Here is a 20,058-nt window from a genome sequence, read left to right as displayed (position 1 = left end):
TGCTTGGAAATCAAACCTGGCCAAATCCTCTATCTTCATATTTCCTCTGCCACCTCTTTTCCCTCCACCACCTCCCTCCCACTTACTCTCCAGCTAACAACTCATGTGCCAAGTTTAATCTCCAAGCCAATTTTTGTGGCTGAGTTGAAATGGAAAGGTGGACAGGTCCACAAGAGCATGAAAGTGACTCAGTAAAACACTGGGCTCCATTTAAACTGAGGGCTGTGAGTCTGGATGGTATAGACAACAGCTTGTTTTGAAAGCTGAATCTGTTTTGCTGGGAAGCTTGGGCTGGTTCTTGAACCATGCAGAAAGCTGCTCCTTCTGGTGCTTCCTGCCAAGTTGCAGTTTCCAGACTCAGGCCTAGGTATTGCAAGCTGTGATTCTTCAGGACCCATTGAGCATTTGTCAGTGCCTTGGACTCACCTGAGTGTGAAATCTATAGACATGCTTTTAAATGGAGTGTCTCAGAATCTGATGTATATGGTTTGAGCCATTTTTTTCCACATCCAAACTGAATTTTACTTCCAAGGCCACCCCTTCTCTTTCTCCCAATCCTAAACCTTACATCGCAGCTCTGTCACTTCACATGGGGGTCTTTGAGACAGGCAGCAACTGGGCAACTAAGCTGTGGTCTTTGGTGTTCTTTGGTCCCTTTCATTTTTGTCACTGATGTCAATAATTGTGCACAGAGCGTGGTAGAAATGCTGTAGGATCATAGGGAGCTATAAAACACCAGCCTATGACAACTGGAAACAAGATATATCAGCAGGTAAATGTTTCATCCCCCGTGGCACTGCTTAAGCTGAAGAAAAGAAGCTTCATTCCTGTAAATCTACTACATGGAACCAATTCCTTGGTAAAAGGTACCTCACACTAACTGCAGAGTTCATAGCATAGGTTTCTGTGTAAGTGGTGCAGTAAAGCATTTGACCTTATTTAGATTCCAGTAACAGAGAGCTATACTGTACGTAGCAGAGACAGATTAAGTTAAGACTGTGATGACATTTCCTTTACAGACCTCTTGCTGTTTCTTGTATTTCTCCTGTATTTCTGATGTGTTGTGGGGGAGATCATTCCTTCTGGATCCAAATCTTGGCACACCTGCAGCCAAATTCATTCCTGCGTGTACGCCACCTGCCTACATTCCCGTCTATTCGGCTATGTTGCAAATCCTGGTACTGTTTGCATTTCCATTCCTTTGGCTGATTCAGGGAGTGGCTGCAGTGAGTTTGCTCCCTTACTCGGCCAACTGGGCCTGGTTTCCAGAGGGCCAGACACAGTTCCACTTCAGCATAGGGCAGTGGAGTAAGTCCCTTTGAAAAACAATTTACAAATGTCTGTGCAAGAATAGCCTGTGTTTGGTTGTGGAGGGGGATCCCAGGAGGTTTTGGGACAAAGGATGTTGTGAAAGGATGGAAGATGGGGTCTCAGACTCCAGAATATGAGAGCCATTCGGAAGCAGATGGTGTGATTTGCCCCAGGAAAGCTAGAAAAACTGATAGCAGAGCCACGAATTTTTCCTTCATTTTTGTTTGTGTTTGAACTGCAGGACTTGGTCCTGCAGTTAGCACAAGTACATCTCAGCCTGGCTGAGAAGTGTGGGATGCAGTAAGGAACTGGGAACCATTGCCTGAAATGCTTTGATCCTTTGCCAGATGGCAGTCCCTTGGTATCCTTTGGGTTGGATGATTGCCATTCACAAGCTCCTGAGCTCGTGCAGCTCGCATGGCTGATAATCTCTGAATCTCTGGTGGTAGAAGGGGAATAAGGACAAGGGTGATGTCTGCCTCTTACTGAACTGCTCCCGTGCTAGGCTTAGATCATGCTCCTCCAGGTCTGTGCTGGGAGGGAGGAGAAGAGGGAAGAGAGAAGGGATGCTGCTGCTGTCTCAGCTCAGTCCTGGTGGCCTAAATCTGTATCCTATAGCCATGGCTTCACTGGCAGCTTCTGGGAGCTGCTGCCAGCACCATTTCCCTCCCTTGCACAGGGACTAACAGGAACCAGCTCTTAGTGGCTCTTGTCTGTGTTAGGAAGCATCCTGGACTCCCCCCGAGATTAATGTATCATTAAAGCCTGTTTGCTTATTCTGAGACCCTGTCCCCTCCTCTGCTAACAGGCTACAGGACTGTGCTCATTGAGCTGTGGTAACATTTAATGTGAGTTTCTGCATGGTTGGTCCAGCTGGCAGTAAGTCCTTGTACTGGCAGGGGTTCTGCTGACGTGCTGTTCAGGCACTGAGGCATCTTGTCTCATCTCCACATCCTCCCCTTCTCCTCAGGAAGTTTTCCTTCTGTTCTGAAAAGCCTTGTGTTCACCCAGGTCCTGCTCTGGAGCAGTCAGCTGTGGCACTAGAGGCTCTCCAGCCTCTGGGTTGTACACCTCTGCTTCCAGATTTCTCACTGATCCTGGGAAGATGAAAAATCAGTGCTAATTAATCTAATTCCAGAAGCACCAGGTTTTCATGGGAGGAGAGCAGCTAGCTGCATATGTTTCAGGGAGAGAGAAGTGTGGGAGGTAAGAAAGACATACCTGCTCAGATCCCACTTCATAGGCTGCTGAGAGCCAGCTAGCTACAAGCTGCTTTGTGAGTCCCTCCTGATCCGGTAGTAAGTTTTCCATGGGTGACAATAGAGCATGGTTTACTGCAGTTATTCCCAGCCAGCTGTAGTGACTGTGAGGATGAATCCTCCCCAAAATTCAGGCCCTCACATTCTCAGAAATAAGAGGCCATGTCTATACCACAGATGAGCTCAGCTCAGTGCGTGGAGCTGGAATGGTGCATGAACGACCTTGGGTATGTCTTCTGCTCCCTCATTTGTGAGAGGATTACAGCATCAGCCAGTCCTCTTTCATGCTGGTATGTGGAAAGCCCTGCTGAAGAACTGAGTATGACTGAAATGCCGTGGGAGCTGTGTCCCCACCACAGATTGCAGTCCTTACAGCCTTCCTGTTGTGAATCTGGCATTTTCTGATGTCAGTAAATTATAGCAGCAAAAAGGCAAGACCTTTAGATCCATCAGAGTGTAGGTAGCCTCTGGAGTGAGACTCTGACCCATAAGACTCCGACACATGTGCAGATGGGACTTTCTACCTGTACCTCCTTTTTCTGGAAGGTCAGAGCATGATGAGCAGAGCTGGCTGAATACAGATGCTTCAGGTGAAGGGGAGTACTTGCAACATTTTAACCTTAATTGTACTTTTTATGTTGGAGTGGCAAGAAGTGGAGATGAAATAGCTGTCTGTGCTGTCATTGGCAAGGACTGGCAGCATAGGTTAGCATTCCTGCGTTACCTTTCATATTGCTGCCCACAGAACCACAACCAGCAAAGTCCCGTCAGCACAAACTGCTGCTTAGGCTGCTGGCGAGAAAGCAGCTCACATACACAGTGAGAAAGAAATTGCCCTCCTCCTTCCCAGTAATGAACTAGCAGCTTATGGGGAGCCTCTGGAGAGGGGCCTTTAGGAGAGGGTGTTTTGATTAGTCCCAGAAGCACAGTGTGCACACAAGCAGGCTATTGCTGGGGAGCTGCAGATGGAGCAGAGTGCACAGCCAGCCCTTGTCTTCATACTTCCTCCTGCTGCAAGGAGCAGGTGTGGGGAGCAGGGTCAGAGCTGGGAATCATGCAGCTGAGCATAGAGTGGTATCAGTGCCCACGGCGATGTAAACTGGGGAGCCTGAGCATGGGGTGGAATACCAAATGACTGGCAGGGGCTGACAGCAGGACTTGGCTTTCCTTTTCAGGGTGACAGTGCTGTGGGAAGCTTGAGTTTGTCTATAAAAGAGCAGCACACAAGCTTTGGGGATGGCTGTTTACTCCAGGGGCTTGGGAATTGGTGAATCTTCTCTGTGGTCTGAGATTCCTTCCTGGAGTGAGTGACACTTCTTGGGATAATAACACAAGGCCCTGGTTTGTGGCAGCCGTCTGTATTTAATGATCTGTAAAGGCTTTGCTATGAACACGGGTGCTCAGGGGTAGACACTGGAGTGTGAAAATCCACACACCTTTAACAAGCTTGTTATCTTGGGCCCCTGGCAGGTGGGATCCAGGGTACTTTTGAAGTCTGTGTCAAGGCACCCAAAGGCACACAGCTCATCCAGAAGCCAGCCCTTTACTTAGCAACAGCAAGTGGCTGGGGCTCAGACAAAATCTAAGTCATTTTTGTAGTGGCTAGGTAAGTAATTTCTGAAGGATATCAGAGTCTCAGCTTGCTTGGTGCCTGTATGCAGAAACCTGTAAGTGCCATGCGCCTGAGTGACAGCGGGGCCTTATCATTAACACAAGCAAGTAACTCAAGTGGTAAACATGGCACAAGGCTGCAAGGCATGTTTTGTGAGATTATAACCAAGAAGCTGTCTTCCAACACCCACAATCATTAGTTACAATAACCAGGAGCAAATTATTGTATCAGGAAATTAATTTCTTTGGCAATGACATGCATGTTAGCGAAGTTCTTGTGTAGGTTTACCTCTGCAGCAATCCTGGGATGGCAGGGCACTGAACATGCATGGTTTGATGCCAACAAATTCTGGTGACCTTCCTCTTTGAAAAGTGCCAGTGTCAGTACTTTGAAGCAAGTATTTTGGGGCAATTTATTGTGTTCTTTTGGATTTTTTTTAAATCTGTCAGCATACAGATTCTTCCTGGAGTCACTTAGGAAGTAGCACTCTAGGACAGACCTCACAGCTGGTATCTGCTGGAGCCATGGTGGGGCTGCCTCAGTTTCCCAAACTAGTGCCATACAAAGGTCTCCCCCTGATCCAAGACTGCGGGATCAATCTTTTTCCTATATAGGAAACATTCAGGAAAAGTGTCATGTTAAAAGAGGAAACTCGGATGGCTGAGCCTAGTTCTTATATGGAGGCATCTTACTCCTAGCAAAGCACAGTAGAGCTGCTGATTTCTGAAAGCAACAAACAAAAGCAAAAGCTTTTGCTGTACATCCTTGTGTGGATCACCGCTGTAAGGTTACCTAGTTCTTCTGTCCACTTTCTTCTTGGTCTGTTCGGTGTGCAGGTATGGCTTCTCACATAGCATAGCTTCATGTTGCAGCTCAAATTATGCTCACAGAACAAAGCGGAGTTTGCAGTTTGTTGCACACAGCCCCCATCTGTGCTGTTCTGTGCGGTCTAAGAAATTAGGTATCCTTGTGTGTGTTAAATTAGGCACCCAAAATAAGTGTCTATTTTTTTCCTTCTGATCTCCTGAGCTCCCACATCTGTCAGATGCGGACTACACCACCCCCTCCTTCTCAGAGATGCTAGGAGAAAATTCAGTTCAGTCCTGTTCGTTCAGCCCTCAGACTCTGTCGTGACAGGCAGTGTTGAAAAGCTCATGAGGAAATTAATAATTCTGCCTCTGAGCCAGGCATGAGCAGCGTGCAGGAAATGAGGCGTGAGACCACACACTGAACAATGAGGAGAGAACAAGGTAGCGAATAGCTGCTGGGTTCAGGGAGCATCATCCATCGCTTGCACTGGTGGAGGCCGGAGTCCTTGGCTTTGGACACTGGGCTTGGAAGAAAAACTGCACTGCGAAGCATTTACAGAAGGGGGACAAATTAAGGATGCTGTGTCAGCCCTGAATTTGGCATTTCCTGACTGGTGAGTGCTTGACTTTGCAGCTAATCTTTCCATGCTGTTTTTGGCATGCAATTATGAGTAGATCTAATCAGTGCTTGTCAGACACCTGGAATAGCAGGCAGGTGCAGGCAGGAGATCCTCGATGCGTAGGCTAAGAGTGCTCCAACCAGCCTTTGTCCATTCTGAAAGCAGGTCGATAGATCTGACTGGTTCCTTCCGTTTCCAGCTGCTCTTATCTTAGCCAGGGTGTAAAAGTGCCTGTAAGGGGAAAGAAGGGTAGGACAGTTAGCAGTGAAAGAGTTAGGAGGGAGTGTGCATGCACGTACTTGATTTCATAAAGCTTGGGAGATCAGACAATCCTCCATCCTGTATACAGCCCTATCGTCTTGCCTCCCATGGGTAACTGGAACTGCAGATGATAGAGCTTGAAATATATATATTTTTTAAAAATCGTTTTGTTGAAGTTTTTTCCCAGCAAGCACACATTTACATCATTGCGCTGCAATTCCAACAGCACTGGGCTGCTGGGGCATTTTGATGTCATTCTGATCTGCAAAGTGCCTGGGGTCTGACAGTGTTTTTGTGCACATTTCCAAAGGATTTAAAGCAAGTGCGAAGGGAAATGCAAGGGGCCCAGAAAGAAAACAGATTAAAGGCTTGCTTGTTTCTGCATTGTGCTGTACAGCTGGGAAAGCAGACCTGCTTGATTAATAACGGTGGAGCCAGCCCAGCCAGCAGTTTAAATCAGTGACTTTAAGCACCATGTGCATCTCTGGGTTTGTATCCCACTGAAAGGTGTTCTGGGTTGTATCCTCAGGCACAGGTTCTGGTCAATGGCTGAATTAAGCCAGTGTTTTCAGAAGAATTTCAGGAGATTCAGGCTCAGGTGCCCAGTCTAAGGTTTCCTGGGCCTGCTTTGCTTTTCCAGGAGCGCAGCACCTCTGAAAGTCGGACCTCCAATTAGGGGCCCAGAAGTTGTATCTGGTTCCTCCTTACTGTTTCATTTTTCCTACTCACGAAAGGTAGTACGAGTTGTCTGCACTGGCAAAGGGCAACACATGGCTTACTCTATGCACTCGGTTACAGCTGTGTTGATAAAGGGAGAGCAGGGACCTGAGAAAGCCCTTCTTGGCTGTTTTTTAAAATGATACTTCTAGACTGGTCTCAATGATTCAAGTGCAGAGCAAAACTCTGCTGCTGAGTCTCAGTGTCACTGTGGAGCCCTGCTTTAGAGTGGGTATACATTAATGATGCCCTCCAGTTGTTTTACACGGCCAGAGCTGTGTACGGTGTTCTTCAGCATAATGGGGCCTGGGAGGCACTGTGTCCATCCCTGCTATCAACTCTGCATCATTACAGAGAGGTGGCTTTTTGCAGGAGCTGGGTGCTCTTAGAATGATCTTGCAAGCACAAAGCCCGTTTCTCTCCCTCTTAGAGGAACTTCACATAGCTAACAGAGGGACCTAAAACTCTAAGAGTTTTCAGGAATACAAATAGGACCGTACAACTGCTAGCTCTGCTCTGACAGCTTTGCCCATGGGAGAAACGAATGTGAAGTTTAATTATTTTGGCGATAGGAATCTTCCCTATTACAGAAATTGTCTTTCCCTCCCCTTCTAGCCTTGTGCTTTCTTTCCTTTTTTCTTTCTAGCTTGCTGATGCACAAGGCTTCCTTTTTCCTGTAAGAAGGAACAACTGAGTAATTGAAATGGAACACTAGTGAGGATTTTTTAATCTGAAAGTCAGCATTAATTAGTCAGGTCGGGTGTAATTAGCTTCCTCATCTGTTGCTGCCTCTCCCCAACTCGTCAATGACTTTCTTCTATCCTAGATTTCACCGAAAAGAAAGAACTCTCTCACGTGTTTTTCCTGGTTGGGGTGCAAGTGAGTGACAATACCTGCAGGGCTGTTGGGATCTGAGCTGGATCCCACTTGCTGCAGTCAAGGGCAAAACTCCTGCTGATCTTAAGGTCTCCCAGGTTTGGCTTTGTCCCTTCTTTTCTGCTGTGTGTCAGGCTCACAGGAGTCATAATCATTCCTACCCTGTGCTCCGTATCCCTGCAGTGCTTTAAGTGCTTAATTCATTACTCCAGTCGGACTGGTAAGTTGCAGCAAGACATGGAGGATGCCCAGGTTAAATTGCTGAACAGGGCTGCAAATATTGAGGGGCTTGGATGCCCAGTCTGCCAGTTACTGGTGCATCTGTGACAGTCGTCCAGGGAAGAAAGGGGTGAGCCTCTTCCATTGGGCTCTGGTAGCATTCATGGCTGTGGTGCTGAGGTTCAGCTGCAGGGTGTCTGGTGTGCAGGGCTGGGGGGGTGGCTCAGATCTGATGTGAGATAGCCTCTAGACAGAAGTGCCTTTGACACTGAAAAAATAGCCTTGGCAAGGAGACCTTCTTTGTCTTTGTCCTAGTCATGTCTCCACACTGCTGCTGTGGCCGTGAAGAGGCAAACAAGATTGTCAGCTGGATCCTGGCATTATTGGTACCTTCCATAAAGATGTGTGTCTTTGTACCAGCACAGGGTTGGAAGGTGTGAGTCTCTTCATGGCCACACGTCTCTTCACTGTGATAGATTTTCTGAACTCACATCTTCAGATCAGGAAGGATCTTCATCCTGGGAGGATGCTGAAACTGCCTGGCAGTCTGAAGGCTGAATGCAAAGGGAGGAGAGTTTATGTACTGTATTACAGACTCCTCCTTCCCTTCCCCTCTTGAATCCCCCTCCTACCCTCCCTTTCCAGCTCAGTTACTTTTCTACAAGGTCCCTCCAAGCTCAGCTGTGCTGCTGAGTCAGCAGCTCACTTGCCTCTCCCCCCTTCCCCTTTCCCAAGTGGTTCTTGGCTGGCTGAACTAACAAGGCAGTGCAGATGAACGTGTGCCGATGCCAGGCTAGGAGGTGGGTGAGCTGGACATGAACTGTGTAGGCCCAGCTTTGCCAGAGGAATGCAGGTTCTGTGGTTTCTATGCAGCCATTAGGCAAAAGGTTTGAGATTGTCCGCACTTCGCAGCATACTCTCTGTAAGCAGCTCTGCAGAGCAGAGCTATGCAGCAGAGCTATGCAGCTCTGCAACCCTGCTGTTGAACTTCATCTATACCATGGTAGTGTGGGGAAGGGAAAGGGGCCCACACCCCACATCTTCCCCGTGTCGGATACCCTGGGGAGACCTGCCCCTTGCTTTGCCCTTGTCTTGCTCTGTCTGAGCTGGCTGTCCAGTGTGCACAGCCTGCCCACACAGTCTGCCCTTGCATGGCTGTGCAGAAAGCAGGAGCTGCTGTGTGGGTAGGCTTGAGGAGCTCAAGCAGCTGGTTCAGGGTCTGTCCTTCACTGGGTGTGTGGTGGCAGCCTAGGCCCTTCTCACCACACATCTACTCAATGCTTGCGTGTTCCTGGTGGAAAAACCTGAAAGCATCAGGACAGTGGGACAGGGTCCCTGACGTGAGGCACCCCGTGGTGACTGCAGCTGTGGCTTTTGCTTCCTGCCTGCAGTCTGGATCAGGGCTGTCTGTAATGTGGCATTGTAGGTTCCTGCAAGATCTGGCTTTGTGTGGCCAAGCATGTGGCTCAGGAAGCAGATGGTACTTTGTGAGGCAGACCTGCTATGAGGTGGTGGTGGAGGGAGGTTTTCACTTAAAGTACTTATTTACTAAATACTTTGCCCAGTTTCCTTTACCTTTCTCTGACTTAATGGAAGTTATGCCTGTACCAGCACCTTAAATCTAAGCCAGAAACCTTCTTTACAGGAGGTTCTGCCACCCTACAGAGTCCTGACTGGTTTTGAACCAGGAGGAGGCCTGTTTGCTTTGGAAGGGACAAAGGGAAGCCCAAGAAATCCAAATGCCTACCTCAACAGGCTGAATCAGTGCCTGTTATCCAAAGAAATGGATCCAGGGCTCCTAGGAGTGCTTTTGTCCTCTGCTCCTTCCAGCCTGGAGCAGATAAGCTTGCACAGAAGTAAGGCAGAGCTTTGTTTAGGGCTGCAGGATTAGGTCCACTATGCATATCCTGGAATTGAAAAAGTAACTGGGCAATGCTTCAATGCTGGGAGTCCCTGGGTAGTATGGGAAATGGTAGAGGGAAAACAGGCCAGCCCCCAAGTAGAATTCAAGCAGAAAAAATGCATTTCACTCCCCTTCTGGCTGATTTCAGGGTTTATCTCCCCCGCCGATTCGGTTTGCCGTGTTTTGGGTTGGATAAGCTTTCATCCTGACCCAAGCAAGATCTGACGAAGGCGGTAAAGCCAGACAAGTCCCAAGGGCAATGCTAAGTGAGCCGTGTCTGGCTTTGCAGCCGAATCATGTAGTAAACTCTCTTTTGAAGGGAGTTCAGAGCTGTGGTGGAACTAGGGCAGGATGCACGCATGTGCTTACCCCACATGCAGAGGGAGGCTGTCACCGTTAGGGACAGCACAACCCAGGTGCCTCTCTGCCTGCCCTTGTCTTTCCGCCTGGACCAAATCTTGATCCTTCCCTGACTCAGTTCTCATGTGAGTGCATATTATCTTGGGGCTTTTCCAGCTTTTGCTGTGCTGGGGTTTACACCAGCATCAGAATTTGTACCAGTCTTTAGCTAGAGGGTAGCATGTGTTGGCCTTCATACATTGTGGGTGCCCATCTGTTATAAGGTGGGTTTTCCAGTAACCATGAGAGTGGATGGGAGAGCCAGAGGGAGATGCCTAAGGTCTGATCCCTTCCTTGAGTTGAGGATTTAGCTCTTGGTTAAAAAAAGAAGATGGTATGATCCTTTTTCTGCTGGCTTATTACTGTCTCAGTCTCTCTTATTTCCCTTTCTTGTCACGTGCAGGCTCTTCTGTTTCAGGATTAGAATCTTTTCCGTCCTTCTCAGTAGCTCAACAAATGGGAAATTATTATGGCTCTTTACCTCTCTTTCTAAAGAGAGAATACATAAGCTTGATCAGGTCTTGCAGTAACTCCATTCTGTTGAAGGAGAGCCCATGCCAATGGGAGAAAGGGCAGCTGGGTGGAGTGGAGGTAACTGCATGTACACACCAACTTGCCCAGATGGGACGAGTGAGGTTTGCACCTGCATTCATGCAGCACTGATCTGCACTGCTAACGTGAGCTGAAGTTGTAGCTTTGTGGTCTCTTAGAGGCAGAAGAGTGATAGTACTTGTCAGCCCAGCAATGGATGGGAGTTACACACTGGCCAAGGGCTTGCATGTGCTGAGGGTGTCTGTCTGCAAAGGTGACCAGCGTGGGGCGAGCTGTGAGCTGGGGCTGGCACTGTGCTGTGTTCGGGGGGCTGGTGTGCCAGCAGCCTTTGGACACATAGGGGGATGTCACTGCCCTCCACTGCTTTGTCAGCATTGATGGGGTTATTGCTGCTCTGTGGGGAGAGTTTGGGAGTGTGGAGTGTGGGAGAGAAGGCAAAACTGCAGGAAGGAGCAGCTGGGAGAGGATTTATGTGCAGATTCAGGGACTTGGGAAAGCCTCCTCCCTGTCATGATGCAAGTAAGACTCTCTGTAAGCAACAACAGAAGAGCATGTGGGTACGCGTGCCCATGAAGTTGAGGCGGAGGAGCACCCTCGCACCAGTAGCTGTCTTGTGCAGCACTGTTTGTATGCTCTTGGCCTTGCCCCAGGGCCCAAGGCTCCTGCAGTGATGCATGGCTGTTCAGGGAAACTCAGTCACTCCCTGGCTGTTTAGAATTATGCATCCTGAATATTAAAGAAATCTTAATGGAGACTGAAACCAGCTAGATTTCTCCTAACCTTTCCAGAGACTTGAAAAGACACCCCCCCCCTTTGCTTTGTTCTTGCTGTCTAACAGCCCTACATGTGAAGGGGAAAACACACAGCAGAGTTTTGTGAGCCACCCTCTCCTCACCCTATTTCTTAGCATCCTGAGGATTTGGGGGTCTGTCAGAAGAGGGACTGTGGCCATCTGCCATCAGTGGTGCCCATCTGGTTTTGGACTGTGAGATTGCAGAGCAGGAGGATTCAGCACAGGCTTACACGTGCCCTCCTGCCCAGCTCTCTGCAGCCTGGCTGCGGTGGTGAGCCAGCTGCCTGAGCCGAACCACGGCGAGGGGGTGTGAGAGTCCCTGCTCTCACACTGACAGGAAGTGTGGGGTGTTTTGAGACAACATCAGTTGCAGATTAAAGCCACTGATCAACATTTGTGCTTTCCTTGGTGTGGGCAGGAGCAGGGAGGCTGGAGCTCAGTGGTTCCCTGTTCTCCACAGGCTCTGCGACACTGGGAGTGCTCTGCCCAGCGTGCCAGCACAGATGCTCTCCAGACCGGAGTGAGTCCCATGGGACCTGTTGTACCTCCCCTGAACTCCCTGTGAGCAAGGCCACAGGCATCACCCAGGCTGACCAGAACCAGGGAGATAGCTGTGACCCTTGCTCCTTTGCACATTCCTCTTCTGCCAGGGAGCATTTCTGCCCCATTGCTTTTCCTCTCGGTCCAAGTTCAGGCAGCTCCCAGGTCTTCTGAGGACCTAGGGTTAAGGGGTGCTGGCAATTCATCTTCCTGCTGATAGAAGTCCTGTTAAAATAGAAACACTGGTTAGGAGCAAAGCTCGTAAATTGCTTCTGGCCTGTGTGTAAATTGCTTGCAGCTATCAGGGTCAAGCAAGGAACTGAATCTGCTCATTCGTTCAGTGAGGGGGGGGCTGCAGGCTTTGCCGGGAGCCAGGAAAGAGAGTGACACTTGTAGGGTTTGGGCTTTCTGGTCTTTGCTCTCAGGGACAACCACCTGTGGCTTCCTGGCTTGAGGGGCTTCCATGCAACACCCAGGAGGGGCACATGGGAAAGTCTAAGAACCTGTGTGTGCTGGCAGCCCCCTGCAAAGGAGAGCACCGCCCAGAGAGTCTCCCTTTCTTTCTTTCCTGCCCAAGCGTGGGCTGATCAGGGAGAGTTTCCTCATTGTCATTGCATGGCAGCAGTGACTGCTTTTGCTTCCTGACTTTTCCATAGGATATGGGAAAACTCACTCCAAAAACAATATCCTGCAGGAGTAGAATGAAAGCAGGGCTGTTCAGCCCTTTCCTGTCCCACACTGGTGGTGGATAGCCCTTCAGGGACTAGAGCAGGGTTACAGTGAGTTCTCTGTGGGGATCAGTGTGTGGAAGTACATGCATACATGTGTGTCTGCAGGCATGGGTGCGTGTGCTTCCGGTTCTGTGTGTGCACGCACATGCATGCTTTGTGGGGAAGATGAGTACAGCTATAAATAGGTGGGGGGAAATCTATTGTCAGTTTTAAGGAGAGGAAAATAGGGTCCCTTGCATTTTTTATCCGGTAGCATGAACTCTTCCTAGGCACGAGACCCAGGCTAGCTAATTAAATGTTCCTGCTGCCGCAGTCTCCATGCCTGCTGTTCCTGGACCCATGCAGAGCCCTTTGCTGCTGCAGCACTCAGCTCTGGCACTGTAGTTTGAACTTCTTCCCTCTCTGGTTCTTCTACCAGGCAGGGTGTGGGATATCCCATGGCGAGCCTGTTCTTTCAGTGGCTGTAGCAAATCTATAGGGTTTGAAAGGAGTCATGCTTTGCTGCTGAGGGAGCTGGAGTGTGCCTCCCTCCCTGGCTCTGCTGCTGAGACCCTTTGGCAACTGCTATGGATTCATGGCTGTGCCTGGTGACACCCAGTGCTGGGCCTTGCTGACTGCTTTTCTCTACCCCTTTGTGCAGGCACTGGACATGGACACAGAGGATGACCCCTTGTTACAGGATGCCTGGCTAGATGAGGAAGATGAAGAGGTAGCCTTCAGCTCCCGGAAGAGGCAGGAAGGTCCTCTGTCGTGTGGGAAAAGCCCATGCAGAGTCAGGCCCCTGCGTGTCACGCTGCCTGTGTCTGGCTTCTGGAATATGGTTGGCTGGGTATTTACCAACCCGTACTGCGCTGGTTTAATCCTTTTCCTGGGCTGTGCCATCCCTGCTGTGCTTGCTGTTGTCATGTTCCTTCACTACCCAGCCCTGGATATTGACATCTCCTACAATGCTTTCGAGATCCGCAACCACGAGTCCTCTCAGCGCTTTGATGCACTTGCCTTGGCCCTCAAGTCCCAGTTCGGGTCATGGGGGAGGAACCGCCGGGACTTGGCTGACTTCACCTCTGAAACACTGCAGAGGCTCATCTTTGAGCAGCTCCAGCAGCTTCACCTCAATGCTTCCCATCTCGGGGTCAGTGCACGGGTCAAGCGCAGCACCCCGGAGGGCAGGACGAGCTCCCCCAAGCCTCATGCCCACTTGAACCCAGGAAACCGAACTTCCCGAGTTGGGAGGGGTGCTCCACGCTGGGACTACTCCAGCACTTACATCAGCACCAACACACAGACGCATGCCCACTGGCGCATTGAGCTCATTTTTCTGGCTCGGGGGGACTCTGAAAACAACATCTTCACCACTGAGCGCCTGGTTACCATCCATGAGGTCGAGCGCAAGATCATGGACCACCCTCGCTTCCGGGAGTTCTGTTGGAAGCCCCACGAGGTCTTGAAGGACCTGCCCCTGGGCTCCTATTCCTACTGCTCCCCTCCCAGCTCCCTCATGACCTACTTCTTCCCCACAGAGAGAGGAGGGAAGATTTACTATGATGGCATGGGACAAGACCTTGCTGACATCCAAGGTGAGCTGAGGGCCGTGGGCGAGGGCTGGCATGTTTAAGGCGTGCATCTCCTGCAAGTTCAGGCAGTCACTTGCTGGTGTGCAGCTAAGGCAGGTGACTGCCTTGTGCAGAGAGGAAGATGCTGCCATGTTGTGCCTTGAGGAATTGTCTTTTTTGTGCTAGGGCCACTCTTCTACCCTTTCAGCAAAGCCCCTGTAACCCCAGTCATGGGTCACGCAGGACCCAACAGGCAAGCAAGAGGGACAAATGAGGGGGAGTCCTGCATTGTACAGATGCCTTCTACTGACTCTTGTCCCCTGGAAAAAACTGTGGTTAACTAGAGGAACGTCAGGTCTTGGACAGACAATAGGGATGAACTTCCCTGCACAGTGGAGCAGGTGAAAGAGGTCTGTGGGCTGCTCTGGAGCTTGAAAGAGAGCTTGTGAGTCACCAGCTGGAAAGGCTTCTATAAGGAGAGGAGGAGGAAGGCCCTGCCTCCTCCTCCCAGCTCTGTACCCTGTACTATGCCCCTCTAGTAGAGCAGAGGCTCTGGATGGTGAAAAAGAGGTGAATCATGAGGAGTCTGTGGGTGTGATGTGGCTGTGGGATGAAGCCTCCATCTGTCTCCCAAGCATAGGCTGCAGATGATAGCTGTCCAGGAGCCATACAGGGAGCAGGCAAAGAATTAACTCCATCTGCTCCAGTGTGAGTAACAGTTCTGCTACCAAAACAGGAAAGAGTGTAGTTTCTGGGTCTTTCTGGTGTGAACTCAAGGGATTTTGGGGGTAAACAGGCAGTGTCTCTAACTCAGAACTAGCTGAGTGCCTCCATCTCTGCATCCCTCATACCATCAGATGGCAGAGGTACCAGGTCACAGCAAAGCCAGGACTCCTCATCTTCCGTGGGTGTTGTTTAGCTCTTGTGCTTCCCAGTGTGATGGAGTGAATGCTGGCCCAGTGTATGAGAACTAAGTGCATCCAGCAGTGGGAGTATTGGTGGGGATGTTGTGTGCATTGCTGCTTGGGAGACCTGTGGTTCAGATCAGTCAAGTGGAAGGATGCGTTCCTGATGGGGAACGGCATGTAGGCAGCACTGCAAGCAGAGTCACAAAGCAGAAGTGGAACGTGAGTCTTTGCAATCCAGGTTTCTCCAGCCCTCCTTGCTCTCTGCAAGGCAGCAGCAGTCAGCATCGCTCTGATGAAAGACAGGATCACTCCCAGTTTCCCTTTGTCAGACTAGACCCTGTGCCTTGCCAAGTCAACTAAGCAGGACCTAACAAAAGTGGCGCTGCTTTCTTCCGCAGGGTCCCTGGAGCTGGCTATGACCCACCCCGAATTCTACTGGTATGTGGATGAGGGCTTGTCTGCTGAGAACATGAAAAGCTCCTTGCTGCGGAGCGAAATCCTCTTTGGGGCACCACTGCCAAACTACTATTCGGTGGAGGACCGCTGGGAGGAGCAGCGCCGCAAGTTCCAGAACTTTGTCATCACCTACGTGGCCATGCTGGCCAAGCAATCCACAAGGTGAGGTCTATGCAGACAAGGCAAGTGCCTTGCTGGGAGTGGGCAAGAGCAGGGAAAGGCAGAGGTTGGGGAGGATGGTGCTTTCTGTTGCACCAAAGGAGTGGCTGGAATAGGCCCTTCAGGGTGTAAAAACACGGTCTTAAGGTTTGTGCAGGGCAGACATGCCTGCTCTGCTCTGATAGCCCTGCAGCGTTCAGGCTCACCTGAGAGGCACAGAAGGCTTGGCATGCCAGCTCAGACTGCTGGTCAGTCTCAAACAGTGGCTCCACATGAAGGAGAAAAAGCATCTCTTGAAGTTGGGCTCAGGCACAGTGCTGTCAATGAGGGTGGGGAGCATATGGCAGAAAACCACTCATATGTTCCCTTTAATGTCACTTCCTACTGTGGCAACATGCCAGAGACGTCAATAGAGACAATGAAAGGAAGCCAAAGATTGAATCCAGTGCCTGCCTTTCCACTCAGCCCCTCTCTGGCATTGGATTTGTTTGCTTCCATCTCACAAGTCCAATTCCACTGGCTCCAACAGAGCTGCTTCTCTACCTTCCTCGTCTGAATTTGGCCCCAGTTGGTCTGATCCAGGTCCTTACTCAAGGCATCAACCCATGGGTCCGATTCTGCTTTTGCTCATGCCAGTGTAATTCCTTCCAGAAGTGTTTGCTCTTTGTACAGAGATGGGGAGGGGAGTTTCAGGGCAGGATAAGTTTCAGGAAATGCAGGCTTTTTTCACGACCACGTCTGTATGATTTTGGTTGAATAGAGCTTTGCTCAGTGCTTGAGGGAGGGAGATGGTAAAAGAGAGCTAAAAGGGCTGAAAACGCAGCCCAGTATCCAGACAGCTGAGGGAAGGCAGTGAGTCCCAGTCAGTCAGTGGTCCTTCTCAGTCTCCAGCTCTCTACTGCTCTGAATCTCAATAGGTCCCAGAACGAAGGGATACCAGTCTTCAAAAGCAGAGTGAAATGCAGCCAGCCCTTGTCAGCCCTGAAAGCAGGCAGCCACAGAGCGTTCTCAGCAATGGGCTGGCAGAGTGGGTTGCAGTTATGGGAAGCCGAAAGGGAATTGGGGCCAAGGCTTGGTTCTGAAGCTTGGATTCCTGATAGCCTCCTATGGTGCAGTGTTATTGTACTCCTGGTTAAATTATCTTGGATTACTTCTGCTCAGAGTCTGCTTCCAGAAGCAGAAGCTGGTAAATCATATGGTTTCCGATAAGCTCTCACTCTGCCTGCATCTGCTGGTTATTACCTTTGTGGTTAATATAATAAGCAATGATGAGGATTCCAGATGGAATTGGCTTTGGAGGCTTCAGGAGCTGTTTGCTGACAGCAAGAAGTCTATTAGTGCCAAAGACCCACCATGCACTGGAGGAATTTCAAAAATATTAGGCCTGCTTTTTTATTTATCTCCCTTCTTGTGTGAACTTCACCTCCAGCAGCAATCTTGTTCAACTTGCTCTCACCACTCTGAGCTGTTTCCTCAGAGAACTGCCAAGTTTATTAGAGCAGTGACCTCCTTTGGCTCTGGGGGAGACTTTGTGCTTTGTTAAATCCCCTGCTTTGTTAAATCCCCTGACTCTGCTCTCTTTACATTCAACTCTGTCTATTCCTCTTCCTTCCTTCATATCTTCCCACCTTAGCAAAGTCCAGGTGCTGTACGGAGGGACGGATTTGTTTGACTATGAAGTGAGGAGGACCTTCAACAATGACATGTTGCTGGCCTTCATCAGCAGTAGCTGCATAGCTGTCTTGGTCTACATCCTTACCTCCTGCTCAGGTAGGCTGCAGTCACGGCTGCCCTGCTCTTACAGAAAGCCAAATATGCCGTGACTCCCTGTGTCTGTGCAAGCCCCAGGAGAGGGTCTGATGCCCTGACACCAGCCTGACATTGTGGCACAGCAGCATGCAGAAGGTTATGAAAGTCTGATTCTCCAGAGCAGAGATTTGTGGGCAGGATGGGGGGAAGGCTTACAGGAGAACAGGAATAAGATGCAAATTCCTATCTTACTAACGCTGGTGTAAAGCTGATGTAATTTCATGGATGGGCCTCATGGGAAGGGGTCTGCAAGGGGTACTCTTGCAGCCCTGAGCTATTCTCTGTCACCAACACACTCCTGGGAACCAGTATTCCGACAGGGCAGGTGGGAGGTGTCTGTTGTCCCACGGGGTGGCCAGCAGTACTATTTTTTCCATGTTCCTTTTCTCCTATAGTGTTCCTGTCATTCTTTGGCATTGCCAGTATTGGGCTAAGCTGCCTGGTGGCTCTGTTCCTGTACCACGTCGTGTTTGGGATCCAGTACCTGGGTATACTCAATGGTGTAGCTGCCTTTGTCATTGTGGGGATTGGTAAGCATGTCCTTACTCAAAACCTACCTGTGCTGCCTTGCCATAACTCCTGTCTGCAGGAGAGAGAAAGGTGATGGTGGCAAATGCAGACTGAATTTTCAAGGCCTTTCCCTCCATTACCTGTAAGTGAAATATTTGCAGGTCAGATGTTGAGGGGAAATAAGATTTTTTAGCATGTGTCCCTACTGTGAAAAAAGTATCAAAATCTCCCCCCTCTTTTCCCAGGGGTTGATGATGTCTTTGTTTTCATCAACACCTACCGGCAAGCCACCCACCTCAAGGACCTGCGAGTGCGCATGATCCATACTATCCAGACAGCAGGGAAGGCCACCTTCTTCACTTCCCTGACCACAGCTGCAGCATATGCTGCCAACATCTTCTCTCAGGTACACTGCAGCTTTGGGATTTGGGGCTTTCTGTTTCTGCCAGAGGCCCTAATAGAGAGGGAAGCTGCCAGCACCATCTTTCTGCCCTCTCCTCCATCACAGGGGCATGCTGGATTTGCTTGCCCTTGAGGGCTGTCCCTTACCTCCTCTAAGGCAGTGGACGCTCTCCCTGTATCAGCATCCAAGGCAATATTTCCTGTGCCACTAATCAGCTCAGCTCTGTACCTACCAGGTTTGCTGACTACCATGACTGAGGTCAGCATGTGCTATTCTCGGGTTCCTCCAGATATCTCTGTCTGGCCTGATGTCTCTCCAGGTCTCCTGCCCCAGCTGATCCCTACTCCATGTTCTCTCTCTTCATGTAGATCCCAGCCGTGCATGACTTTGGACTCTTTATGTCACTGATTGTGTCCTGCTGCTGGGTAGCTGTGCTCTTCACCATGCCAGCTGCTCTTGGAATATGGACCCTTTATGTGTCCCCACTGGAGAGCTCCTGCCAAACCAGGTAAGTCCTGGAGCCTCCTTGTGTGGGTGGGAAGTTGTTGTGGAACTCATGGCCAAGGTAGTGTGCAAATCCCTGCTCTGTCCTCTCAGTTATCCTCACCCCCCTCAGGCAGCTTGGCTTTGCCATTCCCTGTTGATCTCTAACAGAAGGGAGATTTAACTTCTGCCATTCCACACTGGAGAATAATGGAACGGACAGGTCCCAGTCTTATTCCCCCTGGTATATGCACAGGTGCCTCCCAGGAGCCAGACTCTACAATGCCAGTTATACCTCTTCATTGAATCCCATGGAGTATTGGAGCCATTTGTGTCCTCAGAGCACTTACTGCACGGCTAAATCCTCAAGCTGTGGAGAGATAGGCCCTGCAAGGCAGATAGATCAACATTTCTCCTGCCTGTGAGCACAAGCAGTGCATGCAGATTTGTATTTGAAAGTCAACACATTTCCCCTTCCCCTGCTCTTTAGCAGTGCAGATGACCTGGCCTGATTTAATTCATTAGCAGGGAGATGAACTGCTGAAACTTCCATCACTCAGCACCTAGTGTTCATGGCTCAGCCCTGCTCTGTGTATCCAGCCCAGCCTGCTACTGCTTCACCATAGCAGCTCAGCCCCTGACCTCTCAGCACTTAGCAATGGAAATTGCTCATGGCACTGCCTGTTGTCTTTCCAAGTAATTGGAGCAGGCTGTTGCTGCTCTCCTTGTCACTGAAGGAGCCCACTGGTAACTCTTTGAAGGGTATGTGGCTTAAAACTGATGCCTTTGTCTTCTTCCCTGCTCCAATCCAGCTGTAGTCAGAAGTGCACCAAAAAGAGTGCCTTGCACCTGGCTGAAGATCTCTTCATTGCCTCGGAGGCCACCTCCAGAGCAGGCAGAGAGACGCTTCCCTATCTCGATGATGACATCCCACTGCTCAGTGTGGAGGAGGAGCCTGGTATGTGCCTGCTATGTAATGCCTTCGTGGGGACCACATTGCCCTCTTCATCCTGCAGTTCTTCCTGTCCCTGCCACTGGTCCATGCCTCAGTTTCCTTACTTTTAAGCTGGAGGTGGTGCTGTCACAGGAGATTGTAGCAGTCTGAACTCACTAATGGTTGTAAGTTGCTTTGAGTTCTTCAGTGGGTGTCAATACATGCTTTCTAACTACTTTGG

General features: G+C 50.0%; 1 protein-coding gene across 5 annotated transcripts in view; it reads left to right on the top strand.

Annotated features, from left to right (window-relative positions):
- Positions 1-20,058, top strand: part of DISP3 (dispatched RND transporter family member 3) — a 103,117-nt gene that overhangs the window by 66,973 nt on the left and 16,086 nt on the right. For all 5 annotated transcript variants that reach the window (XM_009460949.2, XM_087755308.1, XM_087755309.1 and 2 more), the window contains 7 exons: positions 13,243-14,179; positions 15,462-15,681; positions 17,312-17,448; positions 17,883-18,017; positions 18,243-18,403; positions 18,769-18,908; positions 19,696-19,841. In XM_009460949.2, the coding sequence (XP_009459224.2) occupies positions 13,243-14,179; positions 15,462-15,681; positions 17,312-17,448; positions 17,883-18,017; positions 18,243-18,403; positions 18,769-18,908; positions 19,696-19,841 (1,876 nt within the window). The remainder of the gene's footprint in view (positions 1-13,242; positions 14,180-15,461; positions 15,682-17,311; positions 17,449-17,882; positions 18,018-18,242; positions 18,404-18,768; positions 18,909-19,695; positions 19,842-20,058) is intronic.

Source organism: Nipponia nippon, unplaced genomic scaffold (assembly GCF_047370975.1).
Source record: "Nipponia nippon isolate SJK-2023a ecotype South Korea unplaced genomic scaffold, ASM4737097v1 scaffold_19, whole genome shotgun sequence".
In the NCBI taxonomy this organism is placed as follows: Eukaryota; Metazoa; Chordata; class Aves; order Pelecaniformes; family Threskiornithidae; genus Nipponia; species Nipponia nippon.
Note: the sequence above shows the minus strand (reverse complement) of the source record. Positions and strands in the feature narration are given on the sequence as shown.